Here is a 15,246-nt window from a genome sequence, read left to right as displayed (position 1 = left end):
TTTACAAAACTGTTTTATCGCTACTTTAGTTAAATTCAATTTTAATCCTACTAACGCCATCTGTGTGTCAAATTTGGAATCATAATCGGAGGTTACCAGCGGCGATGAGCTCAAACCGCACACCCGAATGAATTTCAACCTCCGCGTGGTTCCATGTCATCGACCTTTCGTGCATAATTCCTCGACGCTGTGCCGGTGTACCCAGCGAAACGGTAGCCATTTCGACGAGCTTAGCCGATGCTTTAAGACGCAAAACAGTGAGCGGGAACAGTACGCCAAACCATGTCCGAGCTAAGTAAGTGCTTCTATCAAGTGACGGCGGGCCGTTCCTGTCACGATCTGTGTCATCCCGAGTATGCTACCTGCTGGCAATCGTTCGTGGGCATTACGAAAACTTTACTGCCCGGTAGCTACAAGCTATATCTGACACTGCTGGTGGTAAGCGCTCCTGTACTTCAACCAACCAACCAACAAACCAACCCGAAAGTCTATCAACCATTCTGATTGATCTATTTCCTGTTGCAATTTCATAGATCCCGCCGCTAGTAAAAGGCGGTGGCTACACAGCGGAATATTGGCGCAATCATATCCTCGGCTACGCATCGATTTCGTTTAAAACCTACATTCAAGCTATCAGTGGTCTGACGCTACAATGTTTGCTCTAGTAATGAAACAGGAGCCCATTTTGAATAGCCTCAAGTGATCAATTATCAAACAATTTCGCTCTCTCTCACCTCCGAAACAGCAAACTATTTGGCAAGCTACACTACTACTGTCTGATGGGTGTACCAGGCTTTGTAAGTGCAGCGCTCGTACCAAAGCTACCGAGAGTACATTTACGCCTCCAGGGCATTACCTACTTCAACATGATGCTGGAAGTGATGATCAAAAAGAGTAGGCTCGAGATACTGCAGAAACTGCGCCAATCGAAACTTTGGGCAACCTTCTGCTTCATGGTGTTCAGTGCGAAGATTATGGATGTGTTGCGTCTGGGCACCGTTAACCAATTCTGGCTCATGTATCCAGCATCATCCGACCGGGAGAAGCAGGAAAACACACCTCAGAGAAAGATATCTACACCCTGCCTTCATGATGGTCTGTCCTGTCGATCGTACATTTTTGATGTAGGTGATGTGCCCTGTCTCGTGTCTCACACACAATCTATTAAGAAGCGTTTTGTTGTAGGGTATCTGGAAGTACGCCCTTGCTGGTTTTACCATCGAAGCCGCACGTGGACTAATCTCCAAGGGTTCGCTGATATACGGGACGCCAGCAAGATTTTTCGAGGAACTGCGGAAGACGATCGGTTTAGCGCTACCACTCTTTCTGGCGACCTACGTCGGAAGCTTTCGAGGTGTTAGCTGCTGGTTGGCGAATCATACCGGACGGGAGCGTCCCGGACATGCTCGAATAGCGGGACTGCTCAGTGGTATCAGCTACCTAATCTACCCGAAGTATCAGATATTCACCCTTGGGTTTACCAAATTTCTCGAGGTTAGCGTCTCGCATCCTCTAGCTGAGCGCTCCATAATGATCAACTACTTTCCTTGCAGATGGCTTGGGAGCATCATCTCAACACGGTCAAAGAAAAGACCCGCTGGTTGGAGTTCTTACAGCGCATACCCTATCTTCGACTAGTCCACATGATTTCGATCGGTTACATGTACCACGCGCTCGTTTTCCATTCGCACCTCTCGCCACCATTTAACTCGAAATGCGTTAACTACTGTTCCGACTTCCGTGTGGAGCGTATCAAGCGCCGGCTCGTCTCCTGGACGCTCGAACATTCGTGGGGTGGTGCTCGCTGATGTGCATGGGTTTTGGCTTTGGAAACACACACGACATGTTCTTTGTATTGTGAGACACACGGTGCTAATAAACCTGTTGGCGCCATAGTATTGGTGTGCGTTTCTAATGCCTATGCTGTAGGAAAAAGGCACCCGAAAAAACATTAAGCGCACCAGGTCCACCGGTTCAGTGAGCGGTATGGTGTCGTCAAGTAAGCTGTTCGATCGTGTTGCGGCTGGCCGGACCTGCCGCGACCTTTGGCATCCACGGTTCGCTAGCTGCCTCCGGTACAATGTGCATTTCTGGCGCAGTATACTGCCCGGTAGCTTCAAGCTCTACATTCCTTTGCTGGTGGTACGCCATTAGACATTAGCTGCATGTTGGTGTGCGCTCTGCTTCTTTTACAGTGTCTACTGTGATTGTTCTGATTATTCTTCTCTGTGGATAGCTACCGCCGCTGGTTAAGCTCAACGATGTTACGGTACGATATCTGTTGGAGCACACGCTACAGTACGTGTACATTTCTCTCTGCACCTACGTGCAGGCGGCTCTATCCCTATCGGCCCAATGCGCACTTCAGTGAGTGACAACTGTGTAGCAAACAGGCGCTGGTGTAAGGCCTTAAATTTCTCCATCCATTCCCCCAACAGCAACATATTCGGCCGACTCAACTACTGGTGCGTGATGTTCTGGCCCTGCTTACTGGGAGTTGCGATTGGACCACCTCTTCCAAAGCAACTTCTGCGCCTTCAAGCAATCACCTTCTTCAACATGGTAACATGGAGCCGTCATACGCAACGCGACGCCTTCTCTAACGACCTAATTATTTACAGAGCCTGGAAGCTGCGACGCGCAAAAGTTCCATACCTGCCGTCCAGTATGCACGTCGTTCCAAACTTCTAGCCACACTCACCTTCATGGTGTTCAGCTCCATCATTCTTACCTGTCTGCGTAGTGGTGTCGTGAAACAGTTTTGGTTAGTAAATCCACTCCCCGACATACCTCATCACAAACCGAATGGCGGTGTTTGCAGCCATGCCGGTCAATGCTGGCGGTACCTAGCAAACGGCATGCTAAAGTACGGCATGGTAGGTGTTATCCTCGAGGCAGGCCGTGCCGTACTACGCAAATCCACTCTTCTCGCAAAGAACCCACTGGCCATATTCGGTCAGGAGTTCCGTGCCGCTTGCAATCTTAAGCTGGGATTGTTTCTCGCGTGCTATGTAGCTATCTTTCGGGCCGGTTGTTGTCTGCTGGGACGCTTAACCTCGCGCGAAGAGGTGATCCATGCAGCAGTTGCTGGATTTCTTGCCGGTGCGCCGTACTGTCTCTATCCCACCTACCAGATCTATACCCTTGGCCTGACGAAAGCGATCGAGGCAGGCTGGGAGTACTGGGATAAAAAGACACTGGGCGTCAACAAACCGAATGGGAGCGTTACCACCACACTGCTGAGACAGTTGCACCGTTTGCCAATGTTACGCCTGGTGCAGATGTTTTCGTTTGGTTACTTGGGACACATTTATGCGTTCTATCCGCAGGTGTCACCCGTATTCCACCAGAAAGCGATGGATGTTTGCTCCACCAATTTAACGCTGGATATGAAGCGTCGCATTACCACGTGGTTATCTGAAGTTATGTGATACGGACAGCATTTTTTTGTTGAATCGCTCTGTTTTATTCAACATATGGTGATGGACTATTATCGATTCTGTTTTTCTTTTTTGGTTCTAAAATCTCGAGTGGTGCCATCATGTCTTTTTTTTCTTTGGCATAGGGCTAATAGCCTTCGTTGGTAGCCTCAGCTATCGCAACACTCCAGCTATCTTCCATATATATTCCTATCTTGAACTTTTTTCATGTATTGCTAGAGGCTTTTAGTCTCAAAGACTTCATTCGTCTCTTTACTATCTAAAACAATCTCACATTCCATTCAGAAATACTAACCGCTATTATTTTTAAATTCAAATCCCTACGTAACGCTTCGTAACGATTTGTTGAAAGCCCTTCTGCCCAAAAGCACACACACAGGTATAACTTTATGCGTATGGGCGTATGCTTTCCTATTGACAGTGCCATCTGGCGGGAAACACTCGGAACCATTACACAGCAAACCACTTGACAGTTGTTGTCAAATCTAAATCAAAACAAAAACAACAATCACACCATAAATACACACTCAAACCCTAGTGATTATCGTAAGCAGAAAATGTCGCTTTTTCTACGCTATACGCGTTTTGCCTTTAAAACCGACCCGTTTGCACACATCCGTGCCGGGTTTTGTGCACATCGAACCGTCCCACTGCAGCGCATTTCACAACACAATCAACTGCATACGGCCGGAAAACCAAGCCTGCTGGTGGCAGTGCATCAACAACTATCAGCATTACACAACCATCACCCGGTACGCGGTAAATCGAAGAAATCAGGCAAACAAACGGCCCGAGCAGCGGACGACGATCTGGAGGACGAGCCGGAACAAGGCGACGATGCGGACGAGTACGAGGAGCTGCTCGGTGACAAGCACAACCGTACCGTACGTGTGACGGTGAACTCGATGCGTGCTGATCTGCTACTGAAGGCCGGTTTGGGGATCGCCCGGAACAAAGTGGAAGCACTGTTCTACGACAGCAAGATACGGGTGAACGGGAAACGGTTGCTGAAGAAAAGCGCCCAGCTAGAGGTTGAGGACGAGATCGATGTGGTGCGCGGACCAAGCCCATCCAATCCGGACCATCTGATCGTGTCGCGGGTCGAGATCGTTTCGGTAACGCCCCGCACGGAAAACCTTTCGGTAACGCTGCGCCGGCACAAATCGCTTATTATAGAGAACTACAAGGATCACGGTGCATACAGTGAAGGGCAGGACAAGTAGCTAGGTGTTGGGGATGGCAGCGGTAAAAGGACGAGAAAACTACATCAGGGATGGGCTAGTTTGTTAGAAGACGGAGTACTTGTAAGCATATAACTAACTGAATATATTGATTGATAAGTAGTTATTTATTCATTTATTTATTTTAGTAAATTGTCCACCAAAAATGGCTCAAAAAAAGGTTTTCCCAAATACCTAATAGGAAGAGGAGGTGGGGGATATTGAAAAGATTTTTACGAAAAGAAGGAAGATTCAGGAAAACAAACACAGCAGCGGGATACAGGAACATTGTAGTTAAACAGGTGGTAAGTGTTGTTGAAAGCCGATAGAGCTCTAAGAAAGGGGTAAATCGAACCGTCGCGCAATGGTCCAAAGACCAGACATTGAGTGAAAACAAATTGTTGGCAGAGATTTTTAAACAAAATTAATTGTTTGAAAGCCAAATAGTCTGTCCATCGTGGATGAGCCTGGAGATCGAACCCAACAGCAATACAGGGACTTAAGATAGACGGGATCGGACGGATTTCGGACGATAGTCTAACAATCAGGCCCAGTAGCATATCATGTCGGTGGGTTTTGTTTGATTGGTGTATCCTCTGTACGATGGGGTACGGCGTGAGTGTAGGAGTGTAGGATGTAAAAGCTACGTTGTTAATGCGCTTCATTATTTATTGACCAGCTTCCAAAAGGGGTATCATAAATTGATCGGAGCATCCAGACACACGAAGAACGATAGACCCCTGTGTTTTTATTGGGTAGAATACACATCCACCGGAAATGATTGTCCGCCGGCGCTACATTTCTTCCTGCTATCGTTATTTGATTTCCGTATCTTGTTTTTGGTCGGTTGTCGATTGTACGGTATCTCGATTCTCCTTATCTCGCAGCAAACGGCGCCATTCTTTCCTCTTTCGGCCGGCAGGTCTCGTCGCTCGTCTCTCGTCTCTAGACGGGACAGAAGTTGACCCAATCGGCCAGAAAGACGCACAACTGCAGCTCGAAATGGAAGTACGTACCGGCAGCACACGGTCTCATCATGGCCATCCAGAACCCGTTCGGTTGCGGTACACACTGCCAGAAGAAGGACGGATCGGTGTGGGGATAGAGAATCGGATCCTCCAGCATGCAAACCGGCGGCTGGCACAGTGTCCACTCGGGCACGGCCGTTGTTGATGGGGGCGGCGGTGATTGTGTTGTGGGTGTTGTTGATGATGGCGGTGGCCACGGAATCGTCGTGGTTGGATCGGTATCACCTCCCGTCGGTCCTGGGGTGTTTTCACCGTCAAAGGTACACTCGCGCTGCCACCGGTGCACGGTAATGCAGGCCTGCAGGCGCACACTAAACAGCAACCCGTTCGGACATGCTTGCTCCACCGGTGCAATACCACCGCCCGCCTGTGGAATACACTGCAGAAACAGGGATGGATCTTCCATCGGCCACAAACGGCGCAGATCGGACACCGTATCACACCGCACCTGCGGGCACGGTTCCAACGGTTCGAGAGTGGGCAAATCGGCGCACGGTTCCTCCCAAACATCCGGCACGGTACACATTTGCCGTGCGAAATGGAACAATCGTCGTCCGGTACAAGGATGGCGCACCAACTCCCACGGTGCGCCCGTCGGTTCACAGCGCACGAAAAAATTTGGATCCTCAAACGGCCATATCGTGGCACGGTCCTGTTCGGTGATGCAGCTCGGTATTACACAGTCGACCGGAAAGTGGCGGGTCGCAACACTTTCCGACCGAACCACACTAACACAAAACACGAGCACCACAACTGCAAACAACTTTACCATATTGCGCTTTCCTTTCAGTGGCATCCACACGAATGGGCTGCAGGATTTAAGCGCGCAACGGAAAAATAGCCCGATATATCAATGGCACTATCAGTATAGCCCTAAAGCGGGCGCAGAGAATGGTGGGGGGATAAAAAAAATACAAGAAGAACCGCTGGATGACCATGAAAGAGCACACCGCACGGTAATCTATCTCGGCGATGCGATGCGTCTGATTAGTCACCAATACGCCGGTAACTCTCGTGACTATCTTTATAGGTTTAGGGGCCAGTGTCAGTGATAGCGGCACTGGAGACATTCACCGCGGCCAATAACGACCTTTCTTTCCTACCCAACCTGTCCCAAGCATGACCTAACGGCGACGTACGGCGTAAAATGTGTACAGTGTGTCTTTTTTTATTTGATCCTACAGTATCATCGGCTACATCTATCTTTCCTCTACTATACAAACGTACTTACACACCCAAAACACACATTTACAAACAGTCGTACAGTCCTTACTAGCTAAAACACTTCATTACTATTCTGCTCCGCCATTTGCCTCATTCATTCACTCAATCACAGTAGCTCACAGCAATTGCGCAAGGACGATAAGGTCGTGTTAGAGGGATTAGTATTACATTGAAATCATTCCCGGTCCCAGGAGCCCCGTCCTGGGTCGGTTGGCATCCGGGTAGGATAGATACTTAAGGGTACTGGCCGCTTATCGCATCCGGGGTTGCTGCAAAATAGGGGGGGGGGGGGGGGGCGGTATGATGTTGCGCGTGGCCCCTTCTTGCAATTTGGTATCAAAAGGAACATTTTAAAATAAATTGCTTTGTTGTGCTGGTCTCTCAGAATCAGCACAACAACTAAAGTACCTCCACCTCAGTTAGAAAGGGTGTTAGGTAAGGTAAAGTGTACGTACTTTAGATCAGCATATCATCATCACTGTCCGACATCACGTTCGATGCATTTAGTAGCAGGCTGGAGGATTCGCTGTTATCCACCTAAAAAAAAAAACAAAAAGAAACCGAACGATAACAATCCTCTCCACTGGTGAAATGCTTTTCTGCTACTTACGCGGGAATACAGCGTGCTGGGGAAATCGTTCTTGATGATACCACGGCACAGCAACAGCGAGTGCAGCTGATGGCAACGATCCGGATGTCGTCGAACTAGATACAGCGTACCGACACTGAGCGTAGTGACCACGGTCAAGCATATCATTACGATACCTGCAGAAATCGGATACACAAGACGGTACGACGGATAAATAATGCACAAAACCATACGAAAACTAATTCGCTACACCTACCGAACGCTCCTAAACCGGCACCTTCCGGCTGCACATGTTTGCCAATCGGTTCTGTCGTTAGTATGCTGGGCACAGTGGTTGGGTTGGTTTCCGGATGGTTCGGAACGATGGTTAGGTTCGTCGTCGCGTCATCGGTTGTTGAAGTATTGCGGCCAACCAAGGCACAAACTGAAGGAGACTGTTTGGTGATGATTTCGAAACAGGTGGTCGACTGTTGGGAAAGAAAGAGTAACAAGATAGGATCCGTTATAGGAAGGAAAAATACTTTAAAATTTACATATTTGAGGCTGCATAATGTAACTCAACATCAGACGGAAAGAAGGACAGAAAGAAAGTCATTAGAAGAGCCCTGCCACACTGTTGGGTGGCCGGAATCTGTCCTCTTGTGGTTGTTTTCATCTTTCGCTTGTAGAATGAAAATGCTGTAAAATACCAACGAATTCCACATAGTTTGACACCTCCGCTACTGATCTAGTGGGGAAAAACCCGGCTTTGATAGCGTTATAATGGTCCACAAATATCTTTAGCGAGTACGAATGGAGTCAACCGTTTGTTTTGGAAATTATTTCTCCCCAACCCGAGTGGAATTTTGGCCGGTAAACAGTTTCTCTACTTAACTTAATTGTATCGTCTGTTGTCCTAAGTGCTTTCTCTGTGTATGGTATCGATATCGGGCAGGCGATCGTATCTTTCCAACGCCCATGAAAGATAACAGTGGGTCGTTGGTGTGCGCGGAGAGCATAATGAAGCTTCCCGCGAAGGGTATAAAACACCCCTTCGCATTGATTTGTTTTATGACATTACGTTCTAGTTGCAAGATGAAAGGTAAGTAACCTGCAACGTTGTTGTCAGTGAGAAAGTGAAGTGAGTGTGGCCGATTTCCGTACCAATAATAATGATGTTGCTCTTCGCCCAACAACCAACTCAGTGCTAACGTTGATGCTACTGTGCGTGATGCTGGGTGCCACGATGGCAGCCCGGTGCATACGGGACAACAGCAACGGTGAGCCCGGCTGCAAAACGAAGGAGGAAATCGAGCAAGGAGTCTGGCGCCACAACTATGATCCGACGCGTTACTGGGAGTGTACGAAGCTGAACGAGCGCGCAATTTTGCGCTCCTGCCAGGATCAAGCGTTCCATCCGACGCAACTGGACTGTGTCGACTGGGACGACTGGGAGTGGGAACCGGTGTGTGCTCCCCTTAGCCGTCCGGACCAGTAAAGATGGTCTTCATCAGTTTGTGACCATCGCAAGACAGCAAGCGTATCCACCGTACTTCGAGGTTTACGGGCAATAGCCCAATAACCGACACTGTTCCGGTTTGGAAATAAAGCAAGTTCAAACAACAGCAAACAGTGACACAACTATCAAACAATCTATTCTTCAATCGATGTGCATCTATCACAACTCTGGGGTTTCCACACACACTCACACAAACGCAATTCAACAACACCACGTAGACTTCTGTTTATCAGTACTTTTTTTTTTATTTTACCGCATTTCACTATTAGCAAACACCTACGAGCCTTTTCGCTGTACCGCTAACCTCAGCAGGACGACCAATTTCGCGTGGCCACGCACGCCTGCTTGGAGAACTGGAACAGCGTCCCGGGTGCGCAGGGATTGAGCTCGATCATCCAGTATCCGGTCGGTGCTGGCCGGCAGCGTATGAACTGGGTCGCGTCCGGTGAGGCCCACAGCGTGTTGAGATCCTTCGCCGTGGTGCAGGCCGGCTGTGGACAGTTAACGTTCATCGGTCGTACGGTCCAGCGTGGGTTCGCCGTTCTGTCACCGCCGGACGATGACTCAATCGTGCGACCCTCACCGGCAACTAATACAATCAGCAGAAACAGTACCAGTTTAGCGACCAAGCTGTTCATTGCAAAGTGCGTAGACGTGTTACACCACCAACGATTCCGTTCCTTCCATCGGCAGTGCTGTACGGCGCCCAGTGGTGCCGGTAGGTGCTTTTATAGCTTCCCGGTGTGCCGCTGCTGACCGGCAGACAGTTGTCTTGTTACCGTTGACAGCTTACTAATGCCGTAAACAGCATTACTATCACCAGCTGACAGACATGAACAGAACGGGTGTCGTGTTGAACGTCACTCCGATCGTGATCGTCAGAAACACGTGTCACCCACACAGAAACACACAATTGACAACGACCCGTCGCTGTCTACTAGGCCGGAGGGTGTAATTAATTAGCATATGGAGTAGCACCCACTTAAAGCGCACTAATCATTTACATTTACTACGAACTTACATGTCAACTAAATAAACTACAGTTCCGATTAGTATTATTGAGATTTTTGTCGATAACCTTCAGCTTAATAATTGCATACATCGCGGCGTATACATTATCCGCTACCCCTAAATGTTTGCTAGGATTACAGCTTGTGACACACGTTGTAGGACAATTCAAAAGTGCTGTATCATTCGCGAAACGACTGGAAACACCGGAGGTTCATGTAAGCCCACGTTATCCAAGTACATCTCGGTGCATCCGAAAATAGTAACACGCAGAAGGAAAGCACTTTTATAACGCATGTATCGTGATATTCCGGATACGTATCTTATCGGTTGCATCGGTACAGTGACAGTCTTGTTGGGTGGGTAGTCCCCCACGCCCTTTGAGCGATTCATGAGTTGACCGATAATTGGATTCGTGTGTGATTGCTGCTAATCCAGACAAAAACAAAAAACGATAAAATTTGCAAAATAAAAGTGCAACCAGCTGAGGTCACACACAACCAAAAATTAGTTCGTTTATGGTGATTTGATGTATTGTTTTTTTTTTTTTAAATAATTTCGCTTTTTTATAGTGGTTATGAGGCGACAGTGGAGCTAGTCTTTACGCGTCGAGACCGCGGTTCAAATCCCATCGGAATCTTAGAAGGTCGTTAAGCCAAACAATATTTTACAGGGCTTCGATGCATCTAACGAATTTAATGATGATTTAAGTGATTCAATTCACTTCAGGGGAGAGGGGGAGAGGGGGGGGGGGTTTGGGATGTTGAAATGGTTGACGAAATATTGCTGGTCCTTTCTGGAACTTCGCTATCTTCGCAATCCAATAATCACGAAATTCGATCGATGATAAATGTGAACAAAAAGAATAAAAAAAAATTACCATGCACAAACCAAAACCGTTTCGCATGTATTCGCTGATGCGGGATTGCAGCCTGAGGAGCCTAACACACATCAATGTCAATAAGACGCGCAGTCATCGATAAAGCGCCAACACCGTCCGGACATCACACAACCGATCACGATTGACCTTTAAGTTACGAACCTTCCCTTCAACAAAGTTTTTTTTTCTTTTCCTTTAACAAAACTCACAAAAAAGCAAAAGATTGATTGCTCTTCGTTGACAGACTGACTAATCCAAACCCAAAAAAGGAGGAAAGAAGCACACCAATCGATGATATCAGTTTGATGTCACATTGTATTGTTATTGTCGTTTTCGATTTTATTTCGTTCTTTTTTTCCTATTTTTCGATCTTTATCTGTACGATTGATGACATGACACGCTGTTCCGTTTTGCTTATGATCTTAAAACATTGAATGCAGGGTTTCGTTCTTTTTTTTTGTGTTTGTGTGTGCTTTTACGTTTGGACACCTTGATTAAGCATGCGAAGGAGCATTGGCTGCACACGATGCGACACTTTCTGATGGTGGAGGCGATTAATACGGGTGTTAGTGGTAGCTGGGTTGCGAAAAGCGAATACTACGACGCTACTAAGATTGCTAGGGTGTGCTACTGACGCTACTACTAATCGTTCCGATTAGCCAAAGTTGGGCGGTGTTAGTATGGGTCCAACCATCCCCGGTGTCGTTGCCGCCGCCGTCGTCGTACGCACTCCGGTGGTACCAGTGCCGTTGTAGAACGGGCACACATTTAGACGACATTCGCTCTCCGGCACGCAGTCCTGACGCCACGCGTGGAATGCCTTACCGTCCGCACAGGTGTACATGCGGGCAGAGAAAGTGATCGCAGTACTGCCAGCAACCGGTGCGTCCGGTTCGCACAGGTACAGCAGCTTCCTATCCGCAGCGGGCCAGATAAAGCTACGCTCCTGCTCCGTACCACACCGTGGCTGATCGCACACGATCGGCAACGGTAGGGTGGTCGGATCGGGTAGCGCTTCCATCAGCACCCCACACACGTCCACGGGTTGCAACTCCTCCGTGCAACACTGTAGGAAAAAGTTGAAGCTGGTCGGAAATTCGCACGTTTGCATGATCGGTTCGTACAGTCCGGGCAGCTGCTCGATGCACTGGTAGTACTGATACGGCGTGCTCGATGGCCAAAGGGTACTACGCGCAAGCTCGGTAACGCACCGTGGCACATCACACTCAATCGGTATCAGCTCGCTCGGATCAAATGCATCCGTCAGGCAAACGGGCTGGTCGGGAGATGGCGGTGTGTTCATCGGTGGATAAATCGGGCACACATTGATTGGCGGTGCCAATCCACAACACTGTGCGAAAAAGTCAAAGCTCTGCCCGGGCGGACACTCGTTCAGTACGGGTTCGTACCGGCCGGATGCGGCCTGGAACTCGCAAGAGAAGTATCGCGCAGGATCGTTCAGTGGCCATAATGCGGCCCGCTCTGCATCCGTATCGCAGCGCGCCGCATCGCAAAAGATCGGATAGATTGGGACGGCATCAAACTCCTCCAGGCAGGTGTCTGGGTCGGGTTGGTCGGTCGGTGTCGCACTGGGTGGTGGTGGATACACTGGACACACGGTGTTGTCGTGCTCGCTTGCCGGTACACACTGCTGTTCGAACGTCTGAAAGAGAAGTCCGGCGGGGCACTGTACCAATGTTGCTTGTATCCAACCTTCGCCATTGTCCACGCACCGATAGTACTCGTTCGGGGTTTGTGCGGGCCACAGGAAATTACGCTCCTGATCGGTAACGCATCGTGGTGAGCCACAAATAATTGGCAGCGGTATGTTGTCATCGTCTGGTGCATCCGAAGCCGGTGGACAGGTCGGGCAACAGTCTGGACAGATTGGTGGTGGTAGGGTCGGGAACATTGGGCATATGTCCACCCAGTCTAGAGGATTAACACACTGCTGCTCCAAGAAGTCGAAGAAGTAGAAACCCGAGCACCGTACCGGTACTGGGACGTACTGGAAGAGTCGCTCGATCCATTCGCAACGATAGTACATGTCTGCAACCGTGCTAGGCCACAGGATGCTACGTTCGGACGGTGTGGTACAGCGAGGCGAACCACACACGACCGGTAGGGGTGTTGACGGTGGTTCCTCCGTCGGTGTTGGCGACACCGTCGTAAGCTGTGTGGTCGAGATCGGGTCCGATGGGCACACATCGATCCATTCGGACGGATCTACGCAGCCTTGTACCACGAAGTGGAAGTACTGCCCAGCCGGACAGACGTCCTGGAACGGGACCCATACCGTTTGCAGCAGGAAGATACACCGGTAGAAATATTGCGGCCCATCATACGACGGTAGACGGATCACCTCATCTTGCAACAGCACACAGTTCGGTACGAGACAATCGATAAAGGATGGCGGCTGTCCGGGATCGAGCGTGGTCGTTACAGGAGGTGCTACCGTGGTCGTTATCGGTGGCTCTGCTGTGGGTGTTACCGGAGGCACAACCGTGGTCGTTATTGGTGGCTCCGCCGTTGGCGTAGGTGTGGGTGTTGCAGGGGTACCGGGGGTGGTTAAACCGCAAGGATCAATCCAATCCTGCGGGTGTACGCAAACCTGATGGAAGAAGCTGAACAGCGTACCCGGAGCGCATGGCATCTCCTGCGGTGACCAACCAGACATGAATGGTCGACACTGGTAGAACATGCTAGGCACTGGATGAACCCAGAGTGTGTTGATTTCCTCGTACGTCGTACATCGTGGCCCACTGCAAGGATCCAGCGGAACAACTACATCGTCATCCGTTCCTATATCCGGCGTTGGAACCGTCGTTACCTCCTCGGTAGTCACCTCGACTGTCGTTAGCTCCGGTGTGGTGATTTCCGGCGTTGTAATCTCCGGTGTGGTGATTTCCGGCGTTGTAATCTCCGGTGTGGTGATTTCCGGTGTTGTAATTTCCGGGGTCGTTACCTCTGGTGTGGTGATTTCAGGTGTCGTTATCTCTGGAGTGGTCAATTCTGGTGTGGTGACTTCGGGTGTCGTTATCTCTGGAGTGGTCAATTCTGGTGTGGTGACTTCGGGTGTCGTTATCTCCGGAGTCGTTAGTTCAGGAGTGGTCACCTCTGGCGTTGTTATCACCGGTGTCGTTGTTGGCCCACTACCCTCGGTACCGTCGCACGCTTCCCAAAGCTCCGGGATAACACACACTTGATGCACAAAATGGAACCAAGTACCCGGTGCACATGGCATCAGCTGAAGTCGCCAGGTACCGTCGGGCACTGGACGACACTGTAGGAAATATGCCGGATCCGGATAGCCCCACAGTGTTTCGATGAATATCTGCGTGGCACAGCTTGGTTCCGGGCACAACTCATTACCATCGGCGAACTGTTGCCCACCGGTGTGGTAGCGACTTCCACACGACACAACACCTTCGCTTAATGGTTCGTTACTGCTGGTGGATGCACATTGCTGACTATCCGCATCAAACCACATCCCGTCGAGGGGACAGGTGCGAAGCTGTGCATACCACTCACCGCCGTCGACCAGACATTCCCAGTACTGATTGATGCTAGCGCTTGCTGGCCAACGTGGACGTTCGTCCCGTTCACTGCTCCAGCAGCGTGGTTGACAGAGGTTTGCATTGGCTGGTTGATGTTCGCTGACACAGCACCCAATCACTAACATGAATATTCCGAGTGTGCATAGTATACTCCAACTGCCTCCGCTCGAGGCCATTTCGTTTGTGGCGAATCTACTACACAAGCACACACGCACACACTAACGCACACGATCAATCGAATTGCGACCAAGCAGCAGTATATGTGTTTGCCCACTCTTCAGAAGACGCCTCTTCACCGAACTTTTTCGTTGGTGGGATATGATCACCGACAAAAAAAAAACGCACACACGACACACACGGCAGCTAACACTGTATTTTCCTTTGACTGCGCTTGATGCAGGCAAAACCCTTAACCAACCCAACGATGTGAAGTGTTTGTCAAAGCAACTGGTATGTTACTTTTATAGGCGCTTCTTCGCAATTTCCCGATTAATGACACATCACACCCCGCACCCGTAGAACCATTCACACCTGTCGTTATCTGCGACTGCTCTAAGGATGTCGTGTGTCCGTCGGTAACAATCAACCTGATTCCAATACATCATACTTCAACTGTCAAGCTTGACTGCTACCCATCCCTGCATATCTATATCCCCTTCTCCTATCCCCCGTTTTTTTTTTCCTCCGGTCCTTTTCTATCCTCGGAAGTGGCTTTCAGTTGGGGGCCGATCAACGGTCGTCTTGATGTGATTTTGAACGCCGAATCCAAGGGTCAGGTTGCGATAAGGGGTAGTGGTGTTGT

General features: G+C 49.5%; 7 protein-coding genes across 7 annotated transcripts in view; 5 read left to right on the top strand and 2 right to left on the bottom strand.

Moving 5' to 3' along the window:
* LOC126561148 (uncharacterized) overlaps positions 1 to 15,246 on the top strand; it is a 506,370-nt gene that overhangs the window by 443,539 nt on the left and 47,585 nt on the right. The window lies entirely within an intron of this gene.
* On the top strand, positions 283 to 1,808 carry LOC126558164 (uncharacterized). Its single transcript, XM_050214131.1, has 5 exons — positions 283 to 438; positions 534 to 664; positions 746 to 1,124; positions 1,186 to 1,494; positions 1,554 to 1,808. The coding sequence occupies exons 1-5, from the start codon at positions 283 to 285 to the stop codon at positions 1,806 to 1,808; spliced, it is 1,230 nt and encodes a 409-aa protein (XP_050070088.1).
* On the top strand, positions 1,976 to 3,431 carry LOC126558195 (transmembrane protein 135-like). The gene is made up of 4 exons (XM_050214166.1): positions 1,976 to 2,142; positions 2,237 to 2,367; positions 2,439 to 2,562; positions 2,622 to 3,431. The coding sequence occupies exons 1-4, from the start codon at positions 1,987 to 1,989 to the stop codon at positions 3,429 to 3,431; spliced, it is 1,221 nt and encodes a 406-aa protein (XP_050070123.1). The 5' UTR covers positions 1,976 to 1,986.
* LOC126556728 (mitochondrial transcription rescue factor 1) lies at positions 3,998 to 4,663 on the top strand. The gene has a single exon (XM_050212230.1). It carries the CDS (start codon positions 3,998 to 4,000, stop codon positions 4,661 to 4,663), a length of 666 nt encoding a protein of 221 aa, XP_050068187.1.
* LOC126556658 (uncharacterized) lies at positions 8,501 to 8,978 on the top strand. Its single transcript, XM_050212102.1, has 2 exons — positions 8,501 to 8,582; positions 8,686 to 8,978. The coding sequence occupies exons 1-2, from the start codon at positions 8,501 to 8,503 to the stop codon at positions 8,976 to 8,978; spliced, it is 375 nt and encodes a 124-aa protein (XP_050068059.1).
* Positions 9,299 to 9,637, bottom strand: LOC126561492 (uncharacterized). Its single transcript, XM_050217673.1, has one exon. It carries the CDS (start codon positions 9,635 to 9,637, stop codon positions 9,305 to 9,307), a length of 333 nt encoding a protein of 110 aa, XP_050073630.1. The 3' UTR covers positions 9,299 to 9,304.
* Positions 11,543 to 14,624, bottom strand: LOC126567710 (mucin-2-like). The gene has a single exon (XM_050223932.1). It carries the CDS (start codon positions 14,618 to 14,620, stop codon positions 11,543 to 11,545), a length of 3,078 nt encoding a protein of 1,025 aa, XP_050079889.1. The 5' UTR covers positions 14,621 to 14,624.

The sequence above is a fragment of the Anopheles maculipalpis genome, chromosome X (genome assembly GCF_943734695.1).
Source record: "Anopheles maculipalpis chromosome X, idAnoMacuDA_375_x, whole genome shotgun sequence".
Taxonomy (NCBI): domain Eukaryota; kingdom Metazoa; phylum Arthropoda; class Insecta; order Diptera; family Culicidae; genus Anopheles; species Anopheles maculipalpis.
The sequence above is the reverse complement of the archived record's forward strand: the minus strand, read 5'-3'. Positions and strand labels throughout refer to the sequence as shown.

Excerpts from the sequence above, each read along its gene's own strand:
- LOC126567710 (XM_050223932.1), bottom strand. The coding sequence starts at position 14,620 with ATGGCCTCGAGCGGAGGCAGTTGGAGTATACTATGCACACTCGGAATA.
- LOC126556728 (XM_050212230.1), top strand. The coding sequence starts at position 3,998 with ATGTCGCTTTTTCTACGCTATACGCGTTTTGCCTTTAAAACCGACCCG.
- LOC126558164 (XM_050214131.1), top strand. The coding sequence starts at position 283 with ATGTCCGAGCTAAGTAAGTGCTTCTATCAAGTGACGGCGGGCCGTTCC. Across the intron at positions 439-533 it reads TATATCTGACACTGCTGGTG|ATCCCGCCGCTAGTAAAAGG; the intron begins GTAAGCGCTCCT and ends GCAATTTCATAG. Across the intron at positions 1,495-1,553 it reads GGTTTACCAAATTTCTCGAG|ATGGCTTGGGAGCATCATCT; the intron begins GTTAGCGTCTCG and ends CTTTCCTTGCAG.
- LOC126556658 (XM_050212102.1), top strand. The coding sequence starts at position 8,501 with ATGAAGCTTCCCGCGAAGGGTATAAAACACCCCTTCGCATTGATTTGT. Across the intron at positions 8,583-8,685 it reads TTCTAGTTGCAAGATGAAAG|TGCTAACGTTGATGCTACTG; the intron begins GTAAGTAACCTG and ends CAACCAACTCAG.
- LOC126558195 (XM_050214166.1), top strand. The coding sequence starts at position 1,987 with ATGGTGTCGTCAAGTAAGCTGTTCGATCGTGTTGCGGCTGGCCGGACC. Across the intron at positions 2,368-2,438 it reads TCGGCCCAATGCGCACTTCA|CAACATATTCGGCCGACTCA; the intron begins GTGAGTGACAAC and ends TTCCCCCAACAG. Across the intron at positions 2,563-2,621 it reads CAATCACCTTCTTCAACATG|AGCCTGGAAGCTGCGACGCG; the intron begins GTAACATGGAGC and ends AATTATTTACAG.
- LOC126561492 (XM_050217673.1), bottom strand. The coding sequence starts at position 9,637 with ATGAACAGCTTGGTCGCTAAACTGGTACTGTTTCTGCTGATTGTATTA.